Source organism: Mytilus californianus, unplaced genomic scaffold (assembly GCF_021869535.1).
Source record: "Mytilus californianus isolate M0D057914Y unplaced genomic scaffold, xbMytCali1.0.p SCAF_18, whole genome shotgun sequence".
In the NCBI taxonomy this organism is placed as follows: Eukaryota; Metazoa; Mollusca; class Bivalvia; order Mytilida; family Mytilidae; genus Mytilus; species Mytilus californianus.
In genome coordinates this window covers 1,068,746-1,081,888 of record NW_026262666.1, presented here as the reverse complement: position 1 = coordinate 1,081,888, position 13,143 = coordinate 1,068,746, and the positions used below count along the sequence as shown (strand labels likewise).

At 32.2% G+C, this 13,143-nt stretch overlaps 1 protein-coding gene across 1 annotated transcript; it reads right to left on the bottom strand.

Annotated features, from left to right (window-relative positions):
• Positions 1-734: 734 nt before the first annotated feature.
• On the bottom strand, positions 735-9,716 carry LOC127726541 (peroxiredoxin-2-like). The gene is made up of 6 exons (XM_052233931.1): positions 9,485-9,716; positions 7,866-7,983; positions 7,323-7,439; positions 6,401-6,523; positions 5,369-5,534; positions 735-4,428 (listed from the first exon to the last, which is right to left on the bottom strand). Exons 1-6 carry the CDS (start codon positions 9,672-9,674, stop codon positions 4,369-4,371), a joined length of 774 nt encoding a protein of 257 aa, XP_052089891.1. The 5' UTR covers positions 9,675-9,716; the 3' UTR covers positions 735-4,368.
• Between the last annotated feature and the right edge of the window lie 3,427 nt (positions 9,717-13,143).

The window sequence follows — 13,143 nt, the reverse complement described above, 5'->3', positions numbered from 1 at the left end:
GTAAAAGGTATAGGTTTGCTCTATAAAGACTGTACAGTGCCCTATACTTGTTTAAATTTTTAACCTTTGATGTCTTGTGGATTTTATCTCATTGGCAATTTTACCACTTGTCCTGATTTTTATATAACAGGCTAAGTGAGCATGTCTCAGTGGCGGATCCAGAAATTTTCATAAGTGGGGGCCCACTGACTGCCCAAGAGGGGACCACTTCAGTCACGCTTCAGTGATTCCCTATATAATCAACCAATTTTTTCCCACAAAAGGGGGGGGGGGGGGGGCTGGGCCCCCTGCCCCCCTCTAAATCTGCCTCTGTGTCTGTCAGATGGGGAATGCTACTTCTTTGGTCAAATGGAACTGAACAAGTGGGAGGTATACCAGGCTGAATAATGTTGTTCAACCTATTTCATTTGTGCCAAGTCAGGACTAAGTTTGTATAAAAAAAATCAATTAGTAAGTATATTTTTCTTTAAATTAGGCTTTTCCATGGTGCTTGTTGTCATTTAATGTCATAAATTGATACAACATTTCAATTATACATTTATTTTTTCAATCAGAATATAGTATCCAATTATATGTGCCATGCATGTAATATCCATCTTAGTTATCAGTCTAGTGTAAAGCAGGGTATATATTCATACAACTTTGAAATGATCTTTTTCTGAATATAGATGTAATGTTAAACATCCAGCCACCAAACCTTTCAGACTGGGGAAGTAATAATTGTAAAAACAATATTTAAGAACATTTTTTATTACTGAAAATAGCTTCCATTAACGAACAAGTAAATAAACCCTTCAACATACAAATATAGCTCAACATAAAATATCATTCATACAACAGGATTTCACAATGCAATGGATTTTTCTTACATCATCAATATATACTGAGAGTCTTAAATAACACAACAGTCTAATTTATTTTCTATAGAATAAAGATGAAATGTAACAATTTTTGGACGATAAAGTAACTAATAAATCATTTTGCATGGTGATTTGGTATAGCAGCTCAACTTTTTACCATAGAACATTGAATAAACATAAAATGCATTTTTTACAACATTTCCACCACATTCTATCCTGATATCAAAAGATATCATATGCCAAGTTCAAAGGTTAAACAAGACACTACATTCATATGCATAATTGTTTTGTCATTTAATGACATTTATTTAAAAGAGTAAAATGTTAACCCCTTTCAACATTTGAAATTTTCACTTATACATCAACTTGTTCTTACACAAAACAATCCATTCCAAACCCTCAGACAAATGAAAAGAAATTTCAACAAGGAACAATTGTTGATACTAAATTAAAGCAGAAGTCTTTAACATATCCTCAATTTTAGAATTATCTCAACAAAATAAAGATCCTATGACTAAGCTTGCAAGGCTCCTTTCTAATTTGTTCTTGATCAACATTTCAGAATACTAGGGTTTTGCCATAATGAAACACATCTTAAAAAAAATTGGAGGAAGACATTTCATTGGTTGGCAATGATTAGAACAGGAAGTAGAAGGGAGTGTTGTCTGAGCCTTGTTAGCAAAGCAAGGGCACAGGATCTATATTTCAATTAGATTGCACTTTTAATGTTGCATCATTAAAGTTCATGTCTACTAATAAGTTCACATTTTGTAGCCTTTTAAGTTTTTAAGCATTTGCTAGTGCTGTTGAGAGAAAAAAAGATGGCCTTATTTAAGTCCTTAAGAACATAATCTACTAATAAGTTCACATTTTCTAGCCCTTTTAATTATTTGCTAAAGCTGTTGAGAAAAAAAAATATGATAGAAAAAAACAAATCAGGCATTTGGAATTTTTTTTGACTATCTTTGTTCCCTCAGCACTAAAATCAGGTAACTCATGTACATGTAAGGACACAATTCTCATTTTAAGTCCCCTGTGGTAAATTAACTAATTTTAGAACAATAGACTAATGAGTTTATACTACAAAATCTTTGTACCCTCTTTTTAAACCTTGCTTCATACACAATATACTCCATACATTAAAAATAATCATTTGTGATTCTGATATTTAAAGTCTAAAAACAGCAATACAATACAATACAATACAATACAATATTTTATTTTTCCAAATTAAAGGGCCCATTAAGAGCATAACATTACTAACAACATGACATAAACATTACAGAGTGTTAGAGAAACATAGAATAATAGTTCAAATGCATGAGGAAAGGGTCAGTGGTCAAAGGGAGATAATTTTGCTATGATTCAACAAACATACATATAATACCTTATAACCATTATAAATAAAATGCTCTGACAGAAAGGATACAATGCAGGTCAATTTAATATACACGAATACATAAAATCATGAATGCTGAGGAATACACTGTTGCAATTTTTTTTTCAGAATATCAAGACTAGTTACTTGTCAAATGTATAACAGAAAAATATCAAACTTAAAAGTCTAAAAACAACTCATCATAACTGAAGAAAAGTTCAGTTTTCTACATCAAATTAAAATCTATTTTTAAATTAAATTACAGCTGCTTTTCTTATATTAAAGATGGAAATATACAATGTGGTGATTGCTGACTTGTTATACTAGCTATAATACCCTTCTCAATAAATATTTGCTATACAGTAAGCAATAGACATATACACTACACAATAATACTTTAATTCAATTGATTATAGAGGATTTAAACTACTCAGGACCATGCATCCGATCCAAATAAACTATTAAAGAACTCATAAAATTGACAAAAACAGATGATTTATTGTCTTTAACACAGTTACACATTGTAAACATACAAAAAGTGTTTCAATATATCCACGAAAACTAACAAATGAATTTGACCTCGTGCATGTGGTTAATTTTTCAGCAGATATGTAATGTAAATTTCTACATCTTGCATAAATATATTTCTAATGTATTTTACAAGTTTCTTTCTCATGATAAATTTCTTATTCAAGGACAATAAATTATTATGATTTAGGGATCATTTCTACACTCAAAATCAGTCAGATTTTTTCCCAATAAAGTTTCATTTGAATTTTTGACAATTTTTCCAACTGAAAACACAACATGTGTTTATAAAAGGAGATTATGCCAGACATCAAAGAGACAGCAACCCATTAACACAAATATTCATTACCAAGATTGGAAGTTATTTCACAAATAGGAACTCCGAAACTGAAAAAATTAAGAAGTATACACCTGGTTATCTCCCTTGTAGCTTAAGAAACTTTGCTACAACCATTGGCACTGTTCAGTTTTCAGTAGCCATTTTTGTGTTGGATTCTGAAATTTGTGCATATATTCAGAACAAGGATTCCCAGAAATTCCATTTAAAATAGCTGTCATTTCATTTAAAGCTATGACAACAAAACATGATCAATTCACAATTTCCCAAGATATAGGCCATGTTTTCCATGGTGGCTGAACATATTTCTTTGACTTATCATTTAACAGAGCAAATGAGTGACTAACTGGTACCTGTAAGTTCTGAACAGAAAGAACAGGCATACCCTTCCCCCCTAATGATTCATTATGCTCAAAATAATTATGAGAATTCAGTTTTACTTCATACGTGGTTACTCAAAACCTTTAACCCATCAAATATAGGGCTTCTCAAATTAGATTAATGTGGGAGGGTAGGAAGGGAAGATTTATTTCTGGACATGGGTAAGTTATGGTTGCATGTCCATTTGATGCATGAGGGTCTGGATGGGGTTGGCAGATTAGAGAATAATGGCCGAAAACCAATTAATGAATACAGCAAAATGCAATCTGATTTAAATACGGATTCTGTATCTTAACTTTGCTTACAAGGATATGAAAATTTTTTGACAACACTCGTTTTTAATTTGTTCTGGTAATTATCACATCAGCCAATGAAATTTCAGCCTTCAAATTTTTGAAGGTATGTATTAATCCCACAGAACCAGAGGATCCCAAAAGGTCTTTTAACAGAAATTAGAACAGAGTTTTAAAATCCTTGTAAGCAAAGCTTGGACATTGAATTTGTATTTTAATCAGATCGAGAAAAATGGGGTGTTAAAGTATAAAGATTAACTGTGGAAAATAAAATTAGGAGATACAAGTATGTAAAATAACTGAGAATATGTTGATTGTGGTGACATGAAAGTCCTTTCCTACACTCCCACATCCATTTAATGGTACAGCCCTTATAAACAGTCATTTATAAAAACTATTATTTGAGATGGTCCTCTAGCAATTGCACTGGATAGAAATACATAATTTGGAATTTCAAGAGAACAGAGAAGAATTTCTTGCATCTTTGTAATTTGCAGCTCTTTTCACAAAAAGTCTTACTCATAAGTCATTAGTATTTCAATTTAACTTAAGATCTTTGTAATAAGAGCAGCAGTACTTTGAAGATGATTCTTAGTCTGAATTCTTCTGTTTACTGAAATATTTCTGAGCTTCCTTAGGATCTGGAATGATCTGAAAAAAGAAAAAAATCATTTAAGTCAGCCTTTTCTTATATACTATAAATGCAGAAATTATTGTGATGAATTTAATTTCGTTTATTTTAAGGATATATATTATCAATAAAATGAAAAACCCAAACAAAAAATTAACATCTAAAGAGTGTGACTTTCTCAAATTGGAAACCACCAAAATAAATCCCAATGAAATCAGTTTAGTGCAAATATCCTAATTTTTTTAATTGTAAAAATCTATAATAAAATAAATGGGGAATGTGTCCACGGGACACAGATGATGCCCCCGCTTGCATATAACCTTATAAAGGGACATAACTCAAGAACAGTAAAAGTGACACTACCCAAATGTGTACTTGATCTGAGTTTTGTGGTAATAAGCATTGTGTATAAGTTTCATAACATTTGGTTGAGGCTAACTTAAGTTAGAGAACCGAAACGAAAAATTTCAGCAATTTTTCCATTTGTAAAGGGGCATAACTCTAGAACGGTTAAAGTGACACCTCCAAAATTAATCCTTGATCTGAATTTTGTGGTTATAAGCATTATGTATAAGTTTCATAACATTTGGTTGAGGCTAACTTAAGTTAGAAAACGGGAACGAAAAATTCAGCAATTTTTCCATTTGTAAAGGGGCATAACTCTAGAATGGTTAAAGTGACGGCACCAAAATTCAAACGTGATCTGTGTTATGTGGTAATAAGCATTGTGTATAAGTTTCATAACATTTGGTTGAGGCAAACTAAAGTTAGAGAACGGAAATCAACTTTGGGATGTACGGACGTACGTACAGACGGACAAGGGTAAAACTTAATGCCCCCTCCGTTACGGCGGGGACATAAAAATCTTGTTTGAAAGACAACAAATACGACATTTCTACTGACAAGAAAAATAACTTTTTCATCCTCTTTCAAACTTAACAGAATTGACAATATACATACTGTATCACTGCCCGGTTTCCACCCAGCTGGGCATACTTCTCCATGCTTGTCTGTATACTGGAATGCCTGTACTAATCTCAATGTCTCGTCAACAGATCTACCGACAGGAAGATCGTTCATTGTAATCTGTCGTAATATCCCCTTAGGATCAATGATAAATAAACCTCTGAAATGATCAAGCCAAATATGGGGTAAAACGTAATTAATACATGTAAATGCATATCTAATATTTGTCATGTGGCATTTGAAATGTAACCATAATGTACACAAAACAAGTTTATCTCTAACAAAACGTAAATAATATATATGTGAATGCATTTCAAATATTTGCCATGTGGCATTTGAAATGTAACTATAAATGTACACAAAACAAGTTTATCTCTAACAAAACGTAAATAATATATATGTGAATGCATTTCAAATATTTGCCATGTGGCATTTGAAATACAACTATAATGTACACAAAAACAAGTTTATCTCTAACAAAACATGAATTATATGTGAATGCATTTCAAATATTTGCCATGTGGCATTTGAAATGTAACTATAATGTACACAAAGGATGTTTAATCCTGACATATTCTTTACCTGCATTTCACAAGTCAAAAAACTGTAATCCAATTGTTGTCGTTTGTTGCTGTCTTCTCAACTTTGCGTATTCATTTAGTGTATATGTTTAAATCAGGCAGTAGGTTTTCTCTTTTCAATTGTTTTATATTTCATCATGTCAGGGCCTTTCATAGCTTTCTATTAAGTATGGATTTTTCTCAATGTTAAAAGCCTATGGTGACCATAATTAATTACATACACTTCCTCTGGTCTCCAATGAGCAGTTGTCTCATTGGCAATCATACCACATCTCCTTATTCATAGGTTTTGTTGATTTAAGAATTATATATGGCGTTGTTTTGGTCACTTGTTTAATATTGTTTTATATTTCAATTCTCAGATAAGATATTCTATACTTGTATTGAAGTAGTGAAAGCTAATTAACCTAATAAATCTAAATGAAATTTGGATAAAAGGGCTTACCTCAAACTATGTCCTAAATCTTGTAAGAATACACCATATGCTTTGGAGATTTCATGTGTGATGTCAGACAAAAGAGGAATTTTGATTGGTCCAAGTCCTCCCTCATTTCTAGCCTTGCTTATCCTGAAATTACATAAATTATACAGAGGGTAACTTTTTATCCCATACACCAGTTGTTACATCCAAGGGATTGCATATGACAAGGATCCAGTTCCTATCCCGTATTGCTGAGGTGTATTTTTAAAAGTTGCTACATGATCCTGCTTTGTCATTTTAGTTTTTAAAGGATTTATTCATATATAACAGCAATGTATTGTATACAAGTAGCCTGCGGATGACAAGGACACATATTATTCGCTAGCTATGCAGTGTTCTTATTCAAACTGCATGGCCTGAAACTTCCTAAAGCTTTGGTTATTGGTTACACCTCTAGTAAATGGGCAATTTAATGGTATCATATATTGTGTATACAGCTACAAGTATGTACAGAAAAACCTGCAGTTTTTCATCTCGTAAGTCATGTTTAGGAATTGAAATTCTTATGAATCAAGCTCTCCCTATGCTTTACATGTAGAATTCAGGGATGACTGATGAATATTAGATGCAAGCCACAGAGTCAGTTAAACTTTTACATCCTAATTCACTTTGTAACCTTGACCTGTGACCTTTTACCTACAAATGGATTGATACACTCCCTAGGTATAGCCATGCTATTAACATTTTTAAACAAAGATTGAATGCAAGACTGCATCTATGGTACCAGCAGTTTGTGAGGAGTGAACAGTTAAGATATAATAACAGATGCATAGATATATACTACTTTCTTTTATCAGTTTTCTTGAAAGAGGATAGAAAAAAGACTTACATCAAAGGGAGGTATGAAAGATTAACTTCATTCACTAACAATTATGTTGTAACTTACCAAGCCAGATGTGTAAATTGTGAATCCACAGAACATGCAATGACCTGAGTGTTGATCTTCTCAAATTCTTTAACCCTATCACTGAAGGCAATAATTTCTGTTGGACAAACAAATGTGCTGTAACAATAGAAAATTTATGTTTTTAAATGCATAACAATTTTGTATTATTCAATCAAAAATGTAATGATTAAATGTTCTTTAAAAAAATACATCTTACTGCAATACTTTGGATGTATAAATATGTAATAGTATTTATGGATCAGTGATCAAGTGCAATGCTTCTGGAACTGACGTTGGTCAACATGTAAAAGATGATGAAAAATAATAATTCTGCTTTTTTATCATATTTGATTATATTATGGTATCTCAAATACTAATTAAAAGTCCTAACAACATGAAACATAATAAAACATTTATATTATTATCACATATTTTTCTTTTAATTAACAGGTAAATAGGTAATTTTTTTCAAAGATAACTAGTGTGGTCTGGCAACATTGTTTAATACCTTTTATCACCAGAGGATGACAAGGTGCTACTTACAAATCAAGAGGATAAAAGAAGAAAACAAGCCATTTCCCTTTAAAATCTACTAGTCTGATATCCTTAAATGCTCCATCTATCACAGCAGTACCATTCCAATCAGGAGCTGGCTTAGAGACTGAAAAAAAATAACACATACCAGTGTTACATATACTAGTAAATACTCTTGTTGTATATATATATGTGTCTTCACTTCAGTGCAGTTTGGTTTATTTTGACAATTAAACCTGTCTATTTTTGGAGTTGTCACTTCATTTCCCATTGGTAACCATTTAATGGACCATTTTTCATGTTTTACATCTTTCATCATAAGAACTGAACATATGAAAATGTGGAAGAAAAATTGATTTTAATATTTTAATAAAATATGGCATTGCTGAAAAAGACTGCATGTTATGGACATAAAATCACTCTGAACTTGGAATCCCAAAACATGCAAAAGGGATTTAAACTTGTGGGTAATTTATATTGTTTCATATTATAATTGTTAATCTCTTTTGGGAATCTGTGTCAGTGTCTGGAGAGATTTTTCTGCCCTCAGAATCTGTTATCAATCTTTATTAAGGTTCATCAGAAGGAATTAAAAAATATGGCTGTGTTTACACCACAAAATATACTCTGAATACAGACAAACATGTGCACCTAGAAAAGTTTTAAAGTATGGCAGGAACTAGGTAAATAAAATTTGAATGCATTTTATGTTTCAGATAAATCCTTAAATTGAATTTGAGATTCCTTTTTTATAAGTCTGTAGAAGGCGATAAAATAAACAAACACCTGAGTTTCATTTGAAATAGTCCACTCATTTACACATGTACAGTTAAAATCACCTATTTTTGTGCAGATATCTATTGTCCATTTAAGCAATGCAATTCACTACAATTATTATCATAGGGGAACATCTCAAACGTTTTTCCAACCTTAGTTATTTTGGCATCTTCTGTGGGAACAAAAAAAAAGCATTCTCAAAATCCAGAAAAATTATAATTTTCTGAAACATAAAATGCATTTAAAATTCAATTATCCAGTTCCTGCCTCGTCCTGAATATGCATGAAATATTTGCCACTGGACGTTAAGCAACCAACAATCAATCAATCAATCCAGTTCCTGCCATGCTGTAATTTTTTCCAGGCGCACAGGTTTGTCTGTAATCAGAGTAAATTTTGTGGTGTAAATACGGCCATATGAGTCAAAAGGTAATGATGAACCTTAACTATATTTAGGAAAATTTTGATAAACAACATACCTCACCTTGTACCATAATCCCTTTTGGGATTCTGAGTTGAGAGCGATTTTTTGATTTGGCCAACCTTAGAAATCCTTATCATTTAAGATATCTTACCTTTAACGGAAGGCTTGATAAGGGATTCTGATGGCTGCCAAATAAAAAAATCACTCCTGACACAAATGCCAAAAGGGATGTAAAGTACACATTAAAAAAAAATTCAATAGAGGCTACCTTGTCATCAACAACAGCAAGACAAATCTGAAGATTGGAGATAACATCATTGTGGGTGTCGGTTAAAAGCTATACAGAGCTTTATAATGCAATTTGTGATAAATTTGTACAACTTTAAGTGTAGTTTTATTAATCAATTAATCTAAAGGTAAAACATACTGACAGCTTGGCTCCACTGAATTGCATGTCCTGACGTTCTACGAGTTTCCTGAGGATAGACATGCCCTCCTGGAGAGGCATAACACTGTCTGTCACCACCAAATGTGTAGCACTGTCCGTCATCGGCTAAAGAAACTTGCAAAACACCGACCAAAAGGGAGAAGCAGACAGCTGACAACACATGTACCATTTTGCAACGTAGACTTCCGTTTTGAGGATCTCTCTAGCTTTTACCTCAGACTCAGTGGTAACATCAAAGCAGCTTAGTATAAAGTGTTAATTCGAGACGTTCTATCTCACATCATCGGACAATCATGGGTACCAACTGTACACCCGTGTCTTTGATTCAAATTCAATCAAATATAGCATACTTCTTGCAACGTGACAAAAGGGAAACGAAACGAAACACAAGTTAATATCATTTTGTTGGGTATTATTTCAATCACCAAAACAGCAAAAACAAACAAACTGAGAAAAATACTTCACTTGCCAATCACGGCTGACAGGATATTCAAACATTTGTCATCATATTGATTAACTGTTATACAGAAATCGGTGTTTTTATAAGTCTTTATTTTGTCTTAAACTTTATCAGAAATGTTTTCACATCACACAGTGAGGTATGATTACTGGTAAATTGATTAATTTATAAATTGGTTTGAAATATTTTTACACACTATAATTTCTGTAAAGAATATGATATGAACATTTCACATAAACTGTCAATTTCAGATAACCATATCACGCATAATTCAGTGTTTGAAGATGAACAAAAAATCGAACTTGGAATGAAACTAAGTTTGATATTCCTATATATATAATAACTGAATTGAAATGTTTCGTTAAGATTATAATATTATTGTATAGGTGTGAACAGTATATAATTATGCATACACATATACATATATAATGCGTTTAATGATAGTGTATGTCTGTATAATCAAATTATGGTTATTAATACTGAAATATATTGTCAATTACAAATTACAACCAATTTCTTAAAAATGGTGATTAATTCATTATTGTCAATTACAATTAATTTTTCAATTACCACATTTTATGATAACCGTCGGTAGACTCGCACTCATTTCCAATGTAGGTATTCCATTGACACATGTTTGCTGCATACAACCATTAGAATCAGCAGATCCTAATAGATAAACAGGCGCGGATCAAGCAATTTTGAAAGGGGTCCCGTGAATCCCCGGAACACCTTGAAGGGTTCACATAATTAAAAGAAATCGAAAAAAGGGTGTTCTAACCCCCGGACCCCACCTTCCCCCTTCCCTCTGTATCCGCAAATTATACGCTTTTTTTAAAGTCGTACGGTCGTCATAGTGTTTTTGATTCCTTCAATTCTCCACCCCCTTAAATTCTCAAGCTTTTGTGATAAATGTAGAATCTTATTTGACTTACATCTAATGTAATGCTTAAATCTTCCTTCTATTGTACAAGTCCTCAGTGAGTATGCATTAACATTACGTTAGTTCAGTCTGGGTCCCATAAAAGAAAACTATATAGATAAAATATTAAGTGTAAAGATATGATTAAAACAGAAGAAACTATAAATGATAAATATCGACCTGACGAATGAAGCCCTTTTCGCCTGGTTTTACCATAAACAGATAAAGAGATTATCGTTGTTGTAACACAGCTCTCCAGTGTAAAGGATTAATATGCTCAAAAACAGGTGGATGTCGTCTGTCAAAATTGTTTTTTGTTTAAGGATATAAACTTAATCAGGACGTTAGATTTCAAATTTGAAATATATCACATTGTGTTCACCATGCCTATTATAGCTTATGGGTTTAGGATAACTTTAATTTAATTCAATATATAAATGACAACTGAATACTTGCGAAGGTCAATTTAACGAAAAGACAATTTTATGTATTTGTTATATTAAAATTTTGTCTGTTGCTACATTGCCGACACTCGTGTACATAGATGTCTTTTAGTTAATCGCTGAGTTGCTGTCTCAATGACACCCCTAAATCTGCTTTGTACGTTACAGCGTTTGTTGACATGGATTGTTATTTTGATAGAGAAAAATATTGAATATTTTTTGTCATTGAAAGTACTGAGAACTTATTTTGTCAAAATGAAAAATGTTCTTTGCCTTTCTCAAATTGTTTCAGCATTAACAAAGTTAAATTAAACTAGTTACATATATGAAATCCTTAGTATACCTGAAATATGATTAACAGAAATGATCAAGTGAGTCCAAAGTTCATGCTGACAACTGTACATGATGTTGTTTTAAAATTCCCAGTTCTCATTTGTTGAATCACACATATATAAAACTTATAAATTTTAACACCCCTTCACATTTTGTAAATATCCTTGTAAATATTTGTGAAGTGTTAAACCTCTATTACAATTGGGAGTGCTCTGATATATAACGGAGGGTACATGTACAGAACAGAACATACCGATGCCTTTTACGCATTTCTGTACGGTATTTGTTTTGCTCATGGTTGAAGGTGGTGCATTGCTCCATAGCTCTTAACATACTCGTCCAATGGTCTCTGGTGGTAAGTTGTCTCTTTGGTAATCATACCTCATTTCCTTACTCATATATCAAATTTCATAAAACACGGTTGTAAACCAAATCTTCTGGATTTTGGAGACATCTAATTAATCAGATTTTAAACAAGTTTATATTTACATACAGTTCATACAACTTTAGTGGTTTAAATCATTTCCTCCCATCCCTCGTGAAAAAAAGCTCCTATTTAACCCTAACCCAACCATATGTGAAATCATTAGTGATTTCGATGCAAAAATTAGTTTGCATACATTTTGTATCCCGGGACACACGGACAAAATAATAAATTATAAATAATAGTACTATAATAATTCAGTTTAAGGCTTGATAATTTTCTGTTTTCTATGCATTGTGTGCGGTTTTGTCCCATGTACATTTACTCCATATCCTTTCATTTTCTATTGATATCACACATTTGATCGTTTTTAATGTAAAATGCCACAAATGTAAATTTTATATAGATACGCTTTTCTAAAACACAAATTATAAGTAATTTAGAATTGGCATGTGTAGGCACCGGACACAGCCATATAGGACACCAATATCAATAATACTCAAATAATTACTGTTTTATGCTGTAATTCATGATCATGACAGAGATTTAATCGTCTGTACAAATTTATGCCTTAATGTGAAATTGTATGTAAAGACTTTGGCAAAAATCTATCATTACGGAATCCAGGGTAACCGTTGGGACTAGTAGAAGGATAGACAGTTTCCTGATTTAAAAGACCGACAACAACAGGTTGTGGTAGATAGGTGAAATATATTAAGGAAAAAAATCTTCATGATATTGTTACGGCATATCTTATGATTTGAAGAAAACAAGGCATGACCACTGCATAATGTGGTCACGGTCGACCATCTGCATAATGATTATCTAGCGTGAAGACTTGTTCACTGTGTACCAACTGCAGATCCCAAACTGGACGAACGGAAATGTCAAAATCGACTTGAAATCAGTGTAGTGTATGTCTTTACATAAATATGAAAAAATGTGACGTGACTTTAAATTACTTCTGTTGTTTTGTGTCGTTGGATTGATGTTTCTTTGGAGTTTACCTTACGTTTCCCTTTATTCAAATTAACTTTGATTGTCAGAGTCTTATTC

Coding starts and splice junctions, on each gene's coding strand:
- LOC127726541 (XM_052233931.1), bottom strand. CDS start 9,674: ATGGTACATGTGTTGTCAGCTGTCTGCTTCTCCCTTTTGGTCGGTGTT. Junction 7,984..9,484: donor TCAGTGGAGCCAAGCTGTCA/GTATGTTTTACC, acceptor ATTTTTTTTCAG/TCTCTAAGCCAGCTCCTGAT. Junction 7,440..7,865: donor TTCTTTTATCCTCTTGATTT/GTAAGTAGCACC, acceptor CTATTGTTACAG/CACATTTGTTTGTCCAACAG.